Source organism: Microtus ochrogaster, chromosome 16 (assembly GCF_000317375.1).
Source record: "Microtus ochrogaster isolate Prairie Vole_2 chromosome 16, MicOch1.0, whole genome shotgun sequence".
Taxonomy (NCBI): Eukaryota; Metazoa; Chordata; class Mammalia; order Rodentia; family Cricetidae; genus Microtus; species Microtus ochrogaster.
The window spans coordinates 45,566,567-45,586,329 of NC_022018.1; the positions used below are offsets into that span (position 1 = coordinate 45,566,567).

Here is a 19,763-nt window from a genome sequence, read left to right on the forward strand (position 1 = left end):
CTCGCCCTCCCGCGCTCCTCGATGTCTCCCCGGCGGGGAGGACGCTGCCTGCGACACCCGCCGAGCGGCGCCCCCCGGAGCGCCCCGCTGCCGCCCCGCGGGGACGATGAGGGCGGAGGGCGCCGACCACTCGATGATCAACCTGTCGGTGCAGCAGGTCCTGAGTCTCTGGGCCCATGGCACGGTGCTGAGGAACCTCACGGGTAATGTGCGGGGCGGAGGGAGCGGTGGGGACCCACTCACTCCACGCGTGTTCTGGGCGTCCGAACCCTCGGCCCGGTGCCGGCCGCTGGAGCACGCGCGAGTCACGTCAGTGTCCAGACTGGATCACAGTTCACGTTTGTGTCACTTACCCCCCCTCCCACTCGCCCCGCATACACACATGCGCGTTCTCTCTCTCTCTCTGTCTCTCTCTGTCTCTCTGTCTCTGTCTCTCTCTCTCTCTCTGTCTCTCCTCTTCTCTCTCTCTGCTACTTGCAGTTTCCATCATTTTTATTCTTTCTTTCCTGGTGTAGCTTATTTTCTTGCCGACAGATCTCAAACCAGATGCAGCAGTTCATTCCCTGCTCACGGTGATCTGTTTGCTTGGACCATTCGTTTCTTTTTTGGAGATGACTAATTAGATTATAGTGGGTCAGGGGCTGGGCCCAGGTCTAGAGCAGTCAGAGCAGCTGTCTGTCTTCTCACCAGTTTCCTTTTGTCTGTTTGTGTCTCCTGGCCTCAAGATGCTGCTTTTGTGACATTTGGGAATCCAGTGTACTTCCCTTCAATAATCAGGTGTTTGGGAATTGAATTTCGCTACATTATAGCATCAGTTTGTGGTTGTTGGAGTGAGGCTTTAATACATAGAATATTTTCATTTAATCTGTAGGCTTGCTTTGGGAAGAAACTTTTGGTTTTCTTAATGTGGAAATGTTTATACTCTTGAGTTCTGTGTGTTTTAAATACCTTCTAAAGAGCAATACTGACAGGAAAGCGATTAACAGTTTGAGTCTGGGGCGTCTGCTTTTCTGAGGCAACAACCCCCCCCCAAAAAAACCCCCTCAGTTCTTTAAAATGTCTTAACTCCAAGTGAACAGTAATACTTCAAATCTGTTATATCAAGTTAAAAGCACATAGTATACATATGCATATGTTTATACAGGGCTCACATGTTCGCAGAGGAAAATGTGATGGAATTACGTAGCACAGGACAATTTTCAGGGTACTTAATTCCTTCTATGCTGAAACTACACTACTGGGGGAACTCGGGAGCCAGCAGAGTCTTCTTGGCTGCATGTTTATATAGTTCTGAAAAGTTAAATCCATATAAAGATCATTTCAAGATAGACTTCTTTATCTTACTTGTGATTTTGTATTTATCCAGTTTCATATTTCCAAAGTCTGAATTGTTTATTAATGAATAATGATATATTTAGTAAGAATATATATTACCTATATTAATAACTAGCTTGGCTCCTCTAGGTATTTTACAGAAAGTTGGTTCAAGGGAGTCATAAGAGTACGTGTAGATGTGTGGGTCTGTAGGCAAGATTTAGCAGTCTTTTAAAACATTTAACACTTTCATTATTATGATGGCTTTTCCGCTCCACAAGTCGCCCATTTGATTAGTAATAGCAGTTAGCAATCCTGGAGAGCTTCAGTTATCTCTGGTGTGAGCCTAATAATTGCTTATAGAAAACGACAGCTTGTGGTTCTGTGTGTCCTGCACACATGGGATCATAGCTGTCCGGCATGTCGCTTGAGGCTTAGTCAAGAGATGCAGTTCACTGTACAGCCTGGTCTGTTTAAAATGAGCAAGCAAGCACGGCTCCCAAGGCAATAAGCCCACCATTTATTGGATGTCTCCTATGGATTCCTTCTCTGTATATAATTTCTAATCTTAATAACTCTGCTATATACAAAGCAATTCAGGCAAATTAAACTACCCTAAGTTATAGGGAGCAAATGGGGCTTCAGTGCGAACCTGCCTACAGAATGCCTTCTCTTTGCGCTTCCCATAGCTCTGTATTAGCTTCATCAAGCAGTGTGAATTTCTTGCTTCATTCTTCTACTTCTGCTCCTTGTACCTACTCCTGTTTTTAATTGCATTACATTTTTGTCTCTTCTGGTTTGAGTGCTTTGAAAGCAAGGCCACTGTCTTGATCATTTCTGAATTCTCATGTCGTAGCACACCAGCATCTGGCACACTGTGAGTGCTGGATCCATGTTTATTGAAGTTAGACTGTGAAATAGTACCTAATGCAGGACTTAAACATGCTGCTGCATTGCATTTCATCTAGGTCTCTTGGAATAAATGTGTCATTAAAGTGTAATGAGGTGCTTAGACGGTCTTTGTAGACAGTCATCTCACACACTTGGAAGACACGCAAATGCATATTGAGCACAGTTGGATTTAGTGCTTGGTACCCTGGCTTCCATGTTCTCTATTTGATATTTTCAATAGTTTTTGGGAGCTTGTGTTTCTTTACATATACAGACATTGAAGCAGAGAGTAAACTTCTGTTTGGTGCTAATACAATTGTAATATGTACTGTTAATTCAGAAGGCGTATTTGACATCATAGCAAACTTGTAAGTGAAGCATAATGAAAAGAAGCATAGTATAAAGCCAGGGTATCTTGGATTATGGCTGAAGGAATTATAGAAATCTGGGTATTGGGAATTTGGGTTAGTTAAATACCAAATAAGAGAGAAGTAAGCTCTCATTTCTGTTCTTTGTACAGACAAGCAATGTGATTTTACTCTTAGGATTTTGTCTAAGAGGCAGGAGTCTGACCTTTGGAAAGCAATCTGATGTATGCATTGCTTTGACAGGAATAAACGTAAACGGAGAACTAGAAGCATCCTAACCTGAGAGTTTTAGAGTTTCTGAACTCCCCGTTTGTCTTAGCAGCCTGCCTTGAGAGATGTTTAATGGCAGAGGCAGGGTGGGAGCCGCTCTGCAGTTCCCTGCAGTCCTTTCTGTCCCATATAGCTGCTTAACCCGGGCAGGTCTGAGAAAACTTAAATCTAATGATACTTACGATTAGCCTGGCACATACTTGTCGAAGCCTGAGAATATGGAAAGGTATCTCCAGTGGCTGGGTCTCATACATTCCAAGACACCTCCTCTACCCCTGCCCTCCAGCCTTCTTCACCCCTGCCCTCTCCCCAGATTGCCTGAGACCACAGAGAGTATCTAATCCTTAACATGTGTGCTTATGATACAGTTTACTCTGTTAGGTGCAGTAAGATGCTTAACACAATAAAGCTGGAACAAATTTAACCATACACTGTCACTCCTGTGGCACTCCTGTTGCACTCTGATGCTCTTAGGTAAAACAATGGGCTATTTGAACACAAGCATTGCAAGACCGAGGCTGGCTATCCAGTAGCTAGCAGTCAGCATGATAAGGGAGCTGACAGAGCTGATTCTTAGTAAGAGCAGGACCGCATGAGATGGTACCGTGCTGTTGAGCATGGCCAGCAATATTGAAAGTATGACTTGTTTGTTCCTAGAATTCTCCATTTGGTGTGTTTGGTTGGTGATACAGGTAGCTGAAACCATAGAAACTGAGATTTTTGAATGATGGTTTACTGATTTGTTCTGTTAAAAGAAGATGCTGAAAAATGCTAGATATTATTGAAAATATATCCCAGTATTCCCAGTCATAGGACCCTCTAAGGTTTGGTCAGCTGTTTAATGTTTCCCTCTTTGGAGACACTCACATGAAGATTCTGAGAACAAGCCGCTCCCAAATCCTGTGTCTGTCACTAGGTGACCACCGTCCACAGCTGCTGTGTGTCTATACTTTCCTCTGGATGTAGTATTTAGGATTCCTCCTTTGCTTAACCCTGAATAGGATATAGGTTTTTTTTTTTTTTAAGCTTAGTAGAGATGAATGGCTTCCTTCCTTTCTTCATTCACAAGTACCTTTTTCTGTGAATGTATTCTAAATTCCCACCCCTCAATCTGAAGTTGGACTCGATATTGTTGTTACCTTTTCAGCTTTGTAACTTGATGGTTTTTCTCCAGATAATTAGCTGTATCTTTTTGCTTTATTTTGCTTTTCTTAACTGATTTGGCTTCCAATTTGTATTCTGATCCAAATTTGGTTACTAGGGATTTAGAGAAGAATTTTACTTTAGAAAAGGCAAGTCCTTACTGCTGGCCAAACATAGTGGGGTAGGGGAAGGGTTACTGAGCCCTGGGATGAAAGTAGATGCTATACACTTAGGCTTGTCCACTTCCTCTTTGAGAGAAGAAAATGTGGGGGACAAGTGTACCCCTTCTTCTCTTATTAGTAATAAGTGTTGAGAGTCTTGGGTCCAATATATAGTGAAGAAGAAAAGCTTATAGGCATATCTATATATACATATATGTGTATATATACTGTTCATTTTGTATGTACATGTATATGTGTGCACAGTGGTTCCTCAAATTATGATGTGGTTATAGTCTGATAAACCCACCGTAATGAAAAAAACCTACTAATAGGAAGTATGTTTAATATATCTGTCTTACCAAAACCAACACTTAGCCTGACCTACCTAAAATGAGCTACAGTATCTCCTGGTTGGCTGGAAGTCATCTAACACAGCATCCATGTATCGCACACACAATGGAGAACAGAGAGAGTGGTTGGGTGGACATAGGCTGACAGCATTGTAAAATTGAAACTCTGTAAGTTGAACCCCTGGTAATTTGGGGTCTCTCTGTCGATACCCATTTCCTCTCAGAGTAGTCATACACATACTGTGCTGGTTTCCATTTAGAGTTTCATAGTTGATGTCAGCCAGAAAGGAAGAAATAGTTCCTATCTGTGTGGTGTGGTGAACACCTTCACTGTTGTTTTCAGGTAGCTGGGGCTCCCTTGGTGTGACTCTGTGTTCACTGCTAGGTTATACTCCCTTACTAAGGCAGGCCTGTCGAGAGTGGTCAGAAATCCACTGCTGTTACTCGGTTGGTAAACTCAGCTTTAATCCTACATGCTGTGTTGTGTAGTGTATGTGTGCAGAATCCCACAGGTGACTGTTTTGAAGCACATGATTGGTGTTTCTTACTCTTGTGATAAGCACAGTAGTGCAGGCAGGTTGTGTTTTGTAGCATGCATCATTCTAGAAGGCCCGCCTGTGTGTTTAACAGGAGGCTGTAAGCTTTGAAAAGTCAGACTTACTGTTCCCTGGGCTCGCACTTCACTTCCACTCCGTTATTTTGGAACTGTTCATAAGTCTGGAGTACTGTGGACTCATTTAAAGAATATCTGATTTTTGACTTTTTAATAATTAATTATATAACATAATTTCATTTATCTTCGCTTTATTTAGTCACCAAGACTGAGCTAATTGTAAAGACAGGTCAGAGATGTTGTGCATTAGTAACTGTTCTAGGAACCCCGAACTGGAAAGGAAGGGAAATTGGGTCTAGGGAAGGGAGCCAGAATTAAAAGTGGTCAGGTGTGGCAGGCAAGCATTGCCTGAGAGGTGAGCATTGACTGTGCATAGTTATGGGGAGAGAAATCTTAACTCATCCACCAGCTTCTGTGCCAGAGCTATACAGAGCACTTCCCATGTGTTTCCCTGTAGTTAGTGACTATGTAACTTATTAGCTCGATGTGTATGAGTGTTTAAGGTGTGATAGGGCAATTACATATTTTAATGACCTCTCTAACCAGTAATAGTTAATTACAAACTGCACAGTGGTGGCAGCACCACATTTAAGAGGTCTCCTTAACCTTAGCCGGGCCCTGGTAGTGCACTCATTTAATGTCATCACTCAGGAGGTAGAGGCAGAGCCAGGTGGATCTCTGTGAGATCGAGACCAGCCTGGGCTACAAAGTGAGTTCCAGGACAGTCAGGGCTACAAAGAGAAACCCTGTCTTGAAAAAGAAAACAAAAGGGGGGTTGGGGAGGGGCTATCAATTTCATTTAGTGAACTTGACCTTGAATTAAGTAGACTCAGCTTAAAGAAACTTTTCCCTAAAATTTAGGGAAGTAGGAAAAGCCAGATTTTACCAGAGACTACATGCCTAGCCCTGGAGTGTAACCTAGGAGCACATATTCACTTCCTGTAGGACTTAAAGAAGATGACGTGTGACTTCCAGGTGGGGACCTTGGAGACCTGGCCTGTTTGAGCAGCTGACAGGCTTGTGTTGCTGCCCTTCCCTTGAGGAGCTGTCCTGAGTACTTGAGAGCACGCTGATTTGTCTCATATTTTCGTAATTCACCATGACTTAGATCATTCTTACACAAAACAGTTTGTGTCTAGCATTTTAGTTTTAAGAATGTGGACATGTCCATGTTAGAACTTTCTTTGTAGAATATAACATTTTTCTAAACCTTTTTAGTGAGCAGGACAGGGCGCTAAGACATTCATGTGTTTTAGTTGATTAACGCCCCATGTGGTAGGGTACACGTCTAGCAGAGATGTGGCTCAGGATTTGAGGAATCATTGCTGTTCAGCAAACGTGTCATCTACTCAGAGGTAAATTGCACCTGGTGATCCCCTCATAGGCCTCTTTTGCAGTGAGCATTAACTTACAGATTTGAACTGCTTTAATGTTGAGTTACAGTTACTCTCAAGTTTTGAAACTCAGAACAAGGAACAGGCTCTTCGGGAGTAGTGCTGGTTTTGGGTGCTCCCGTCCACCTGTCAGCTGGGCCTGTGTTCTCTGTAGACTGTCCTGGGACCAGAGAGACAGCTTCCACAAACACATCTGTGTAGCAGGTGGCAGGTGGCAGGAAGGCTTGAGGTCTTCAGAGGGAGGAATCGTGGCAGTACAGAGAGAGCGAGGGCATGCAGTCGCAGAGAAACAGAAGGCCATAAGAAAGGAGGCTGCTGGGCATGCACAGTTATACGGAGTAGCCATGGGAAGCCTTGACTGCAAGCCCTGTGCTGGCCGTTGTGGTACATGCTGATAAACAGATAAAATGGTTCTGGAAGATTGGGCGCTTTCAGAAGTGCTTCTTGATGGCTTGGTGACTTTGGAAAGGACCAGGAGTAGGATTTTGAAGAAAACTAAAGGAGATTGGACCTGTGTATATGATAGTAGGAGCGAGGGCAGGACGGCTGCTTATAGAGTGTTCCAGGTATAGTACCCTAACAGGAGTGATGCCCTTGGATGTGTGTCAAGCAAAGATTTTGTTTTTTTAAATCAGAAATAGGAAACTAGTTTGCATCCTCAAATGTCCTTGTCCTTCTGTCATGCACAACTTCAGGCTGAAGTAGTTGCTACTAACCTTGCTTGCATATGGGGAACCACTAGGGCTGGGTATACAGCAATGAGGGTCCAGTCCAAGTATAAAGTATGGGTCTTCAAGGATTTTAGAGCTGCTCTTGGGTGATTCTGTCACGGAGTGCTCAGCAAATGGGAGTGTATGCTTAAAAACTACTAAGAGTTTTTGGAATGAGCTCTTCACTGTTCTGTAACATGATGGAAGTTAATGTAGTGGAGTAGGGTGACCATAGACAGACTCTCCATATGAACAGTTAATATTTGAGGATAGTACCATAATATATTAAAATACTTCATTTATATAATCATTAGCCATAAAGATCCCTGTTAATGTATAGTGTGTGTGTGTGTGTGTGTGTGTGTGTGTGTGTGTGTGTGTGTGTATTAGGGTTTGTAGACCAGGCTGGCCTCAACTCACAGAACTCTGCCTACCTCTGCCTCCCGAGTGTTGGTATTAAAAATGTAAGGCACCACACTTGGCATATATTTAAAATTTCTAAGTCATGTAGTTTCATTAAATCGAAAGCATATAGAATTAAATATTTAAAGTGTCTGTAAATCTGTAACTGAAGTTTGTTAGAAATCTTCCTGACGCCAAGCTAACTGTGGTCCTTCTAGATTTGTGTCTGCATGTGGAGTCAGAAGAATCTGTGTCACGAATCTGACTTTTGTCATTGTGCCCAGTGTCTGTTGAGAAGTCAGGAGAGGGCATCAGATCTCCAGGAACTGGAGTTATAGATGGTTGTGAGCCACCATGTTGGTGTTAGGAAGTGAACCCGGGTCCTCCATAAGAGCAACAAGTGTTCTTAAGCACTGAGCCATCTCTCCACCTTGTAATCTGTCTTACATTAGACAAGCATGTATCTCCCAGACCTTGCTTTTTTTTACCTATAACATTAGTGTCAATTTTCATATTGATCTTGCCATGCACACCACACCTTTAATCCCATCAGAGGCAGGATGATCTTTGTGAGTTCAAGGCCAGCTTCATTTACCTAAGTGAATTTCAGGACAGCCAGGGCTATGTAAAGAGACCCTGTCTAACAATAACAGCAACAACAACAAAAATACAAGATGATGATGATAACAGTAATATTGATTGTATTGTATTGATATTTAGGAAAAACTGACTTAGAAATTTTAAAGAATTAAGGAAAGTTGAGAAAATATTAGGAGTCCAGAAACAATTTTTCATTTATAAATAAAGGTCTCATTAATCTTTGAATTATAACATTTCAAGCAGTCCTTCCTTAGACTTTCAGTATGCTCATTTGTAGGATGAGATTCAAAGCCAAGAAAAATCTTGCTGTTTTATGATGACTTTGTAGCTTTTAGGACTGAACTGTTCCCTTGTACCTTGGTTTAAAACCTGAGTTCAGTATCTCCAGCTTCCTTCTAGTTCTGAGCTTGCTGTGGTTTTCATCACACTGTGATGTCACTGCCTCTTTGGGACTGTAGTGTTTCAACTGAGCACTTCTTGCTGAGTGTCTCTGGTTGTATTTTTGGTTTTTTTTTTTTTTTTTTTTTTTTTTTTTTTTTTGGTTTGATTTGTTGAGACAAGGTTTCTCTGGCTGTCCAGGAACTCAATATTGTAGATCAGGGTGGCCTCGAACTCAGAGAGGTCCACCTGCCTCTGCCTTTGGAGTTCTGGAACTAAAGGTGCACACCACTATCACCTGGCCTCTGGTTATGGCTTTATTTCCTGACCTGCCATTCATGCATGTGGTCTTATACTTAGTTTTAATTTGAGTAACATGTTATGTGTGGAGTTTTATTAGAAGTTATGCTATTCCTATAAAAAGTTTATTTTTAGCTTTCCCCTATATGATGAGACTGCAAAATCTTACCCATTTTTTTTTTTTTTAATCTTACCCATTTTTAAGATTGCTTTTAGGTCAGTGTCTGATTTAAAAATCATGTTGTAGTATGACTACTTTTTTTTTTTAAGCATCACCTTATGCCCTCAAGGTAAGTAGCTTGAGGACATATAAGTAATACCATTGAAGTTTTCTATAGTTGATCTATTCTACCTTCATATAGATTTTGATTTTAAATAATTATTCCATTGCGTTTCTGAATGAGAGACTGCTGTAGCTTTAATGTAGAGCAGTTTTTAAGTTACTTTAAATAACTTGAGCATTTTAAAGCAAGTGCAACTGATTATTGTAAATGAAAAATCCTGCTTTTCTAAAGATTCCTTTTTACTGTTTAATGCTGCATATTGTAATTTACGATTTTGAAATTATATAATTAGCAAGAAAGAGGGTAATTTAGCCTAAGTGGGTAATAAACAGTATTGCCATAACTTTTAAAAGGCGGTGTGTTAAGCAGTTGTTGAAGGTGCCAGAACTGACTTTAAAAATTAGTGGTTTTCATCTTCTAGGAAGCAAAAGCAGAGAGCTATTAGAGATCTAAGTAGGCTTGTATGTTAAAGGACAGTTCAAGAGGGTGGAGACAGGAGTTCATCTTGAGGGATAGATGGAAAGATTTGTATCTGCTTATTTAATCTGTTACTCCTTCTTCATGCAGTGGCCCTTCACAATGGTGCCATTGGCCAAAGAAATTCCTTTCATGGCTTTAACATGGGAGTGCTGACAGGTGAATCTCCTAATTTTTCCCTCCAAAAAACAAAATAAAAAGAAGAAAAGAAAAAGAAATAGAAAGCAGAAGAAATAAAAAAATCTTCATTGTGACTTAGCTTTTTGAAGACATTTTTGCTAGATATAGGTATTTGCTTGCTGCCTTCTTCCCTTTGGTTTTCTTGTGGAGGATACTGGCTTCCAATTCAGTAATTCTGCTGTGGAGGGAATACTACTTGTCTGACTTTGGATTCTGAGACTCTTGGTGACTATCTCTTCAAATATCTTTTTTTCCTGTTGTCTCTTCTGGGATCCCAATTACATAAGTTATTTGTTGGAGCTCTGTAACTCTTGGGTATTTTCTTCTATTTCCACTGTATTTTTTCTTCTTAGTTTTAATAATTTCTTTTGGTATATCTTTAAGTACCTAAATTCCTTGTCCAGGTGCCTCAAGTCTCTTAATGAGCCCATTTAAGGTTTGTTTTTTCTATCTAATATGTTTTATTCAACTTCTGTGTAGAAGTTTTAACTCTAAGAGTTTCCAACTAGCTCTTAAATCTCGCTGCCTGGTGACTTTGCAGACTGCCATCTGGGTCAGGTTCTGTTGATTGTTGTATCTCTCAGAAGAGGGTTTTCCAGTTTTTGAGTGTGTCTTAGTTTTTATTGTTGGATGCAAGATAGAAATGAGATACATATTTGGTTTCTAGCCATAAATAAAGGACATTGAGCTTATAATTCGCGATCCTAGAGAAGCTAAATAAGAAGGTGAATCCAAAGACAAACATATAGGCATCCTCCTGAATATTAACCTTCATCAGGCGATGAAAGGAGACAGAGACAGAGACCCACATTGGAGCACCGGACAGAAATCTCAAGGTCCAAATCAGGAGCAGAAGGAGTCTGAAAAAGCATGGGATAAAACCGGACTTGCTGAACATAGCAGACAATGAGGACTACTGAGAACTCAAGAACAATGGCAATGGGTTTTTGATCCTACTGCACGTACTGGCTTTGTGGGAGCCTAGGCAGTTTGGATGCTCACCTTACTAGACCTGGATGGAGGTGGGTGGTCCTTGGACTTCCCACAGGTCAGGGAAACCTGCTTGCTCTTCGAGCTCATGAGGGAGGGGGACTTGACCGGAGGAGGGGGAGGGAAATGGGAGGCGGTGGCGGGGAGGAGGCAGAAATCTTTAATAAATAAATAAATAAAAAGAAAAAAAAAGAAATGAGATACATAATCTTCACTGGCAAAGACCAGCAGTAATCCATGCTACTCAAGGGTTGAGCTGAGTTTGAGTTTGGCTGTTGCTGTGGCTACCTTTGCCATACCACATTCTTCATGTTCTCTGGAGGTTGCCACTGTTGACTTGTGCTGGACATGGGACCTGATGCTGCAGGGCTGGTCTCGGGCCAGTGCTCCATTGCCAGTTTTCAGTCATCCTGATGCTTGCCTGCATGATTGCTGCTGAGCTGTTGTTTGTGACCCAGTGCTAGGCTCATAGTGGGGATTCTGGTCATGCTTGGTATACTAAGGAATTGGGAGTAGAGCCTTCCCAGCATGCCTGCCTTTCCAACCATGGTGGTCTAACTTGGTTTTTGTCTATGCTTGTTCTTGGGTAGGTGTTTCTGGTGCCTTCTGCAGTAAATGACCTCTGCTTGGAGTAGGATTCTTGGTTCGTGGACACTCTTGCTTTTCCCCTGAAGGTAGACATTTTTCCTTCTCCTGTTCTCTATACTGGAGCAGCAGTTTATTTTTATCTCTAGAGGGTAATAAGATTTGCTGCTCCCCCAGTGTCTGAGGGGCAGCAGACTGTGATCACCTATCTGGTCTACACCATCTATATCACCAGGTGGCTTCTTTAGCCTCCTACTTTCCATCCAGGCTTTCTAGGGCACACCCAGGAGAGAACAACACCCCTGTTTCTCATTCTGTTATTTTACTGAGCTGACAGTTAACAAACAGATCTGGCTTCTTACTCTCCTAGATGGTGCCCATTATGAGGATGGCAGTATCTTTTGACTGACCTTGTTACCTAAGACCTTCCTTATGAGCTAAGGAAAAGTTTGGAGTTTGCAATATATCTCTTAAGGGGAGTAATAGTTCTTTTAGCTTTCTATATCCTACATTCTGATTCATAGTTACTGTTTGAGAGAACATAGATTTAAAAGTATGGCCACGTAGATGCAACATTTAAGGGAAAATGCCATACATAAACTAAAGTAAAGCTATATAAAGGTGTAGGTTAGGTAGTATCTACTTTGTCTACTTGGCTTTTTCCTACATTTAGTTTTCTTTATTCCTCGTCTCTCACTCACATTTTGGATAGTCTTATAAGTAGACCAAACATGCTTTTCCATGTGTGTAATCCATGTGCTTTAATTTATCCACTAGTCCCTTCTAGAAATCTGGGAGTCCAGATATGACGTCTCTCTTGTTCCCTCATCTAGGCTGGACCAGTGGTCCTTCCAAATAGCCAAGTCCAGGCCTTAACTTCTTAACTTTTTTGTGTGTTTTTTTTTGTTTTTGTTTTTTGAGACAGGGTTCCTCTGTAGCTTTTGGAGCCTATTCTGAAACTAGCTCTTGTAGACCAGCCTGGCCTCAAACTCACAGAGATCTGCCTGCTTCTGCCCTCCAAGTGCTGGGATTAAAGACGTGAGCCACCACTGCCTGGCCCTTCTCTGGACTTCTGACATCGTCTCACAATTGCCCATTTGCTCCAGGCTCAGTTTCCTGTATCTTCCAGAGTGATGTTTTTAAAAATTGAATTTGTTGTGTAACTTCTGTATTTAAAATATGTAGTAGATACAGATATGGCTGGGCCATTACAGTCATGAACACACAGGAGATATGGCTACACTACATGCAGGCATGTGTCACACGTGTGTGCACACACACACATACACAGAGAGAGAAAGGGAGGGGGAGGGAGATGGGAAGAGATAAATATGAGAATAGGGAGTAGTTGGGAAGAAGGGAGTCAGCAGTAAAGGGGGAGGTGATAGAGGGTAGTGGGAGTGGATGTTATAATGCATTATATGCACATATAAAATTGTCCAAAATTTAAAACTTAAAAGATTTTTCAGTTGGCTGTCCTAAACCTTCCATCTTCATAGTAAAGTGGACATTGTTTAGACTCTGTGACATTCCAATCCCTCCCTATTTTGCCTCTAACACTCCTCATTTCTTAACAGTTTTTGCCTTTGGTTATACCAGTTTCTACAGTTGCATTCAGTTGTGTGATTTGAACATCATGTTTTAGAGCTGTGGTTTCTCATGCTTGGCTATACATGAAAATCACCTGGAAAACATTAGAGAGCCCAGTGTCCAGTGTGTGATTATTATGTACAAGGCACAAGACCCCAGGAACCGCACCAACTCAAACTCCACAGCCCTCAAAGACAGTGATTCTCAGCCTTCCCAATAGTTCGACCCTTCAATACTGTTTGTTGTGGTGACTCCCAACCATAAAGTTATTTTGTTGTTACTTCATAACTATAATTTTACTGCTGTTATTAATTGTAATGCAAATATCTGTGTTTTCCAATGGTCTTAGGCTACCCCTGTGAAGGACTTGTTCAACCTCAGGGGTTACAACTCACAAGCTGAGAACCACTGCTCTAAAACAAATCCTTCTGTTCTGTAAGTAGTGACTTCACTAAACTTTTGGGGCTTGGTAAGCCATTTGGTCCTTGTCATAGTTACTCAGTCTGCCATTGTAGTGCAATAGCATCCATGGATGGTCTGAGCATGCATTCTGGTGTCCATGTAGAATTTTTTATGAAATTTTCCTCTTTGGATTTTAAACAATCTTCTTTGAGTGTGCAATTATTTTTAGCCATAGATTGTTCAGAGACAGCATGGAGCAGATATGACTCATAGGCTGTATTCACTTATTGGCCCCAAGCTAGGGGATCTTACCAAATTATAAATGCATTGTATCCCATAGTGTAATCCGACATTACAAGATCAGAAGTTTCTGCTGTACGCAATGTAGCGGGAGCAATTTCTGTATGTTTGGATTCCCTGGATTTAAAAAAAAACAACCAAACCTTAAAATCACCCTATTTGAACACTAGATTATTTTAAAATATTGCAGGGACTATTTATATAAAGCTGAATATTATGAATAGTCCCTAAATGTTGTCTTTTGTAGGTGTCAGATTTTTCATCTTGAGGCGATGTCGAATACATAGTTTTTATTAGAAAGGATAGTTACTGTTTATTTGTGTATGTGTGTATGCATGTGTGAATGTACCCACATACATGTCTGTTGAGGGGAACGTATGGCTGCTTATGCATGGGGGCCATAAGACGACACCAAGTGCCCTCCTCTATCACTGTTTTGTTTTGTTTTTTTTTTTTTTTTTGAGGGCAGACTTTCTTCCTGAACGGAGAGCTTATATTTTCTCAGCTAGGCTGGAAGCCAGTAAGACCTGGCCATGCTCCTGTCTGTGTCCTAGGGCTAAAGGCATATGCCACATACCCAGCCTGCTGTGTGCGTGTTATGAGGACATGACACAGGTCTGCATGCTTGCATAGCAAGCCCTCTTAACAGCTGAGCTCTTTCCAGTCCCAGTGTGTTTCTGATGATAGGTCTTATTCTAGTACTAGAATATTTAAGTAAACATTTCTTATGTAATGGTAGCCCATGGGAGTGGTTTCCATCTGTGTTGCATGTTATGACAACTGGGAGGATTTGATGGAGATGTAATTGATTAGGTCTTACCTCCAGGGAAGAAGTTGCGCTTTAGGTAATTTCCAGGAGCAAAAAGCTTAATAGAGTATTTTATCTACTTTGATGAACTAAAAAATGAAATAAAGCCTAATTTTTAAAAACTTTATTTTCAGTACAAATGTTCAGAAGTATTTTAGACTCTCTTCAACAGCGAAGACTCTAAAATACTGTTCCCATTATCCATCTTATCCATCTGATAACTAATGCCCGGTCTTTCATTGGTTTCTAACAAGCAGGATCAGCCAGTGTCTACCTTTCTTTGGTGTGTTTTTACTCAAGTGTTTTTTAGATGCCTCGATATTGATTTCTCATATACCATGTTTGGAGTAAGTCAGAAGCATAGGAGCTGGTTAGTGACTTGGTAGCCAGGGCTGAGGGGTATTACAGATGGGTGCAGGGCTATTTCTTGTTTTGTTTGGAAACTGGAACAAATTATAATTCTCTCAGATCTCACAAAAAAGTAAGCAAACACATTGCAGTGATGCAGATGAAGTTAGTTTAAGATGACGATTGCAGATAGCCTATCTGTGGCAAATGACTAAGAAGGCTGAGATAAGTTTTGGATCCCCAGTTATTGGATATCCACCGTTGCTGATGTTATAAGCCAGTCAAACCAAATTAATAAATCCAGGTTTAATAAACAGAGCAAAGGACTCCTGGGTGACCCTCAGGGCAGGAGAGGAAAGAATCATGTAGCAAATATGGCTACTATGTTTTAGTTAGCCAGTAGGCATGATCTTGAGCTGCCCCTTGGAGTGGAACTGAGCCTTGGCAGGCTTTTTGGGGGGAGGGGCTGCTGCTTGGCAAACTTTTTGAGGGGTTTGGGATGGGAGGAGTGAGACCAGAGCGTGGAATGAGGCCCCGAGCTAGGGATCCCCAACATCCCAACCTTTTTGGGTCTATATAGACACTGGTAGGGCTTTCACCTAAACACCCCAGGCTCCTTGGGTATAGAAATGCTGGTTCAAGTCTGGCTACTTCCTTCAGGCATATCAGGCGATGGGGGAAGGAGAAGTTGGAAGTTGGTGGGATCACACTCCTTGGGAGGTGTAATGAAGAAGCATTTGGTTAACTGCCATTCTGGAGACCTCAGGAACCTGTTTCTTGAGGAGATGGAGAAGGCAGGTTGCTAGAAGAAAAAATAGTTATCTTCAGCCCTATGAATGGAGCTAGCCATGGGAATGGTGATAACTGCCAGGAAGAATGGAATGGAGAAGTGCCTTGGTCGTACAGAAGAAGTGAGGGTGAATGAGCAGGAGAGCAATATGCCCTTTGTTGGGACTGTTGAAAAGCCAGGTTCTGGTTGCTGGGTAGGTGCCTGCTTGAGCCTAGAGGGGTAGTACCAGTGGTGAGGTGCCAGGAGCTGGTGCAGGTACTGGTGTATTTGGAGGGCCATCTGTGGTTTGGCCTTGGCCCAGGCAGGAGGAGTGAATGTGCAAAATGAGCTTAAAAATGGGTAAAATCAAAATGGGCTCTGGAGACTGTTTTCATCAGGCCAGGTTTGTTGATACAGTAGCAGAGCTTCTCCAGGAGCCTGCAAGTGTCTGTAAAACAACTGAACAGATTTACATCTTGTTGGAGTAATAAAAAGGCTATGGCTTTGGGTTAAAAGGCACCAACAATTTTAGAAGATAACCAGAGGAAATTTAAAACTCTGAACCTCCAAAATTCTATCTGAAACCTGTTAACTTTGGGCTTTGGAACCTATGAACAAAGCACACCTGTCTGTACTTTTAACTGGAAACTTAACTAATGAGTTACCAGGGTGCTTGTAGCCTTGGGGTTGGGAGGGGGCACTGTTAAACTGGTACCCTAGTCATCAACACCACAAAATCTGAGAGGAATAAATTTGAGCAGAAGTGACAGCTTTCCAGCTACCTAGGCATCAATCCCAGATCTCTCTGTGGCCTTTGGCAAACCCAAGCCTCAGAAGCAATACTTGCCTTTAACTGCTAAGCCCAAGAGGCCTGACAGACTTTTCTGTGGAGTAGGGATTGATCTCCCTGTCTTGGCAGGATGGGATGATCGATCCCCCTGTCCTGTTGTCCAGTCCAGGCAGGGTCTAGGCAGAGGATGAGGTAAAAGGCAGTTTTCTTTCACTATGTGGCTGGCTTTGCCACATTTAAAGCAAGCCTCTAGGTGAAAGTTGGAAGTTCTGCAGCCATCCGTCTTCTTGGAGGAGATACAGGATGCTGCCAGGAGCTGGCATGCCCCTCTATCATGAGAAGCTTTTTTTGTTAAATGATATACTCTCAAATCTGTAAAGGTGCTTGAGGATCAGGGTATCATTGTTTGTTAGGTATATCTAAGCTAAGCCTATTGTTTAGACTTAACTTTGAGAGCATATAAGTTAAATCTGGACATACAGTTTACCCAGTCAGTTACAGCTTACCAATGTTAGTAAAAGCAAAAATAGTAGAAGGAATACTTGAGTCTCTGGTTTTCAGCTATGGCCCTGAGACCTAGAGCATAATCCTAATTTGTACAAGTTATAACATTGTAAACAATTTAGTGTTTTAAATCAGTATTGAGGGATTTACTTTTAGGTTACAAAATCTGGCTGCCAGCAAGATTCATCCCTGTACATGAATGTAGAGGTGTAACTTTTAATATTTCAGTGAACCAGCATTGTTTTAAACCATATCTTTTATAAACCTTGTTTTTTAGGATAGGACAGAAATTATACAGAAATATATCCTAATCCAAGGTATATTGGAGACCTAATGTCTCCTTGGTAGGGCTAGTGCATGTGATCACCCTTAGTAAATATGGCAGTGAACTCTCTCTTTAGCTTAACCCAAATGGTGGCTGTCCACATGGTCACCCTTAGTAAAGATGGTGGTGAAGTCATATGACCTCTGTCTCTGACCTTAGTTAGAATGGCGCGTGCCCACATGTTGTAAGGTATTGGCAAACCATGTGGTGTTTCCCAGAGCATTTTCAGTCTGGAGTCATAAGCCTTTAAGATTTTAAAATAAGTACACATACACACACAGCATAAAACAAGCATACTGTGGCCATGTTATTCAAAACACATATACACAGAATAGCCAGTTCATTCCAACAGAAAGGCGAGCAAAACTTTTCCTAGGAAACTGTCAGCTGACCGACTTAAAAATCTGAAAATAAGAGTTAACACTGTAAATCAGCATAGGAAAGCAGAGTAAAGACAGTTCCTAGCCATAGCAGGTGGCTGGGCCTCAGTGCTGGGCTCAGAGTACCAGTGCCTCATGCACAGAGCCCGGGGATGGTGGTACCGCAGAAGGAAACTGAGTAGGCAGGAACAAGCAAGGAGAGTGGGCTTGGTATAGGTGGAGCGGGCATGGCACTGTGGACCAGCAGGCAGAACAGGCAGAGGATACAGATTTGTCACAGAAAGACTCATTGCATGGCCAAACCAAATGCCAAGGAAGCCTATTGGGTAAAGTCAAAGTGTGTACCTTTTGGTGGGCTCTGCCAAAGGTATGCCAATAAGAGAGCATAGGAGGAACAAGAGATTTATTGAGGATGGGGAAAAGGAGCAAAAGGCCATTTTGGAGGTAAGACATGAACAGGCAAGCAGATGAACAGGGAATAAGGAGATTGGGGAGGGAAGGGCTTGAGAATGAATCAGTGGCATCACAGCACAGGACAGGGGAAAGAACACGGGAACCAGGACTGACAAGGGCAGATGGCAGAGGGGCCGGAGCCATGTGGAGGACACAGCTGACTGCAGTTTAAGCTGTTGGGGGAGAGGCAGTGAACAGCCATGTGCTGGGCATGAATCCCAGCGTGGCTGGACCAAACATCAGGGAAGCAGGCAAACTAGAGTGAGCATCCAAGAGAGCAACAAGTCAGGGAAACTGGGAGAGCAGTTGGATGGAAGCATGAAATACAGGCAGGCAGAGAACCAAGGAGATTGCCACACACAGGAACTGTGAGCAGGGAGAAAGGGCATGGACAGAGACAGCCGGAGGAAAAGGGGCAGGAATGTGGTACTCATGAACCTGGCTAGGGTAGCACAAACCAATGCACAGTGAGATAGCCCCAGTTTGGATAAATTGCATGCCAGAGACTATGGTGGGGCAGCACCAAGACAGCCTGAGGCAAAAACGGTAGGAGGTTTGGGGTATCCCTGTGTGGGACATCTCCCCGACAAGGAATCTCTAGAGGCAGGGACTATCCCTACCCTGGAACGGGCCAGTCGCCTGGCACTGCAGTGACTTGGAAAGAGAACTGAAAGGCAGAAGGGATCCTAGATCTCTTAGAGGTTGTTGGCTTTAAATTGGGTAACTCACCAAGCAAGTCTGTCCAATGGCAGTGAAGGGAGAGTGGTTTTCCACAGCCATGAAGTCACTGCCAGACAACTCAATTCTACTTGGATTGATAAGTTTTGAATCCTCGGTTATTGGTTATTGACTAACCTGCTTCCCTGTACAGCTGTATATAATAAACATGCTATTCTTCTGGGGTGCTGTGGCTTCTCCATCACAGAAACTGGCCTACCCAATACCAGCTTTTCTGTGTGTCAGTGTTTGTCTTTTCTCTTTCTTTCCTGGCTCTAGTTAGATCAATCCTTGCAGGACAGGCCCAAGATCACAAGAGGATGTCGTAATATGTTGAGCTGGCATTTGTCCAAAATATGTGATGTACTCAAAGGAGATGTAGTGCTTTCTGTTCCATTGTACTACATATCATATCAGAGCAGGTCTTTGCTAATATAGTGGTTTTAGTACAAATACTCAGAGCTGACTTTTCTGACTGAATATGTTCTAGAAATACTCTGTGAAAAGGCTGAGAGTCCCCTCTTGGCATCGTTCTTCCCTAAGGGCTGTAGGCACCTGCTATTAAAGTCCTTCAGTTCTCTTCATTTGAGCAAATTATAGTTTTCCTGTGATTGCTGCTGGGGAGTGGGTCCTCAGACAGACTTGTTTGCCTGAACGGGCATGTTGAAATGTCAAGAAATTAAAAACAATGGTAGTAGCTTTTAACCTATTTAAATATTAGCAACAGAGGTCAGTGTTTTCTAAGATGAATAGTATAGTGTAGTTCAGAGAGGGTAACAAGAAACCATGAAAATAAACTTAACTTTGGGGTGGTTGTTCAGAGTTAGCTTGGCAGGTGACTGGGCTGGTTCTCAGGAGCTCTTGAGGTTGTATTTTAGTTTATTGATCTTTTGCTATCTTAGATCTTTGTAAAACGTTGAGCTTGAAATTCCCCTTTCCATGTTAACTACATTTATTATGTAGAGGT

General features: G+C 42.2%; 1 protein-coding gene across 1 annotated transcript in view; it reads left to right on the forward strand.

Annotated features, from left to right (window-relative positions):
• Window positions 1-6: 6 nt before the first annotated feature.
• Tmem170b (transmembrane protein 170B) overlaps window positions 7-19,763 on the forward strand; it is a 40,810-nt gene continuing 21,053 nt past the window's right edge. The window contains exon 1 of the mRNA XM_005355083.3: window positions 7-203. Coding sequence (XP_005355140.1) covers window positions 107-203 — 97 coding nt within the window. The 5' untranslated portion in view covers window positions 7-106. The remainder of the gene's footprint in view (window positions 204-19,763) is intronic.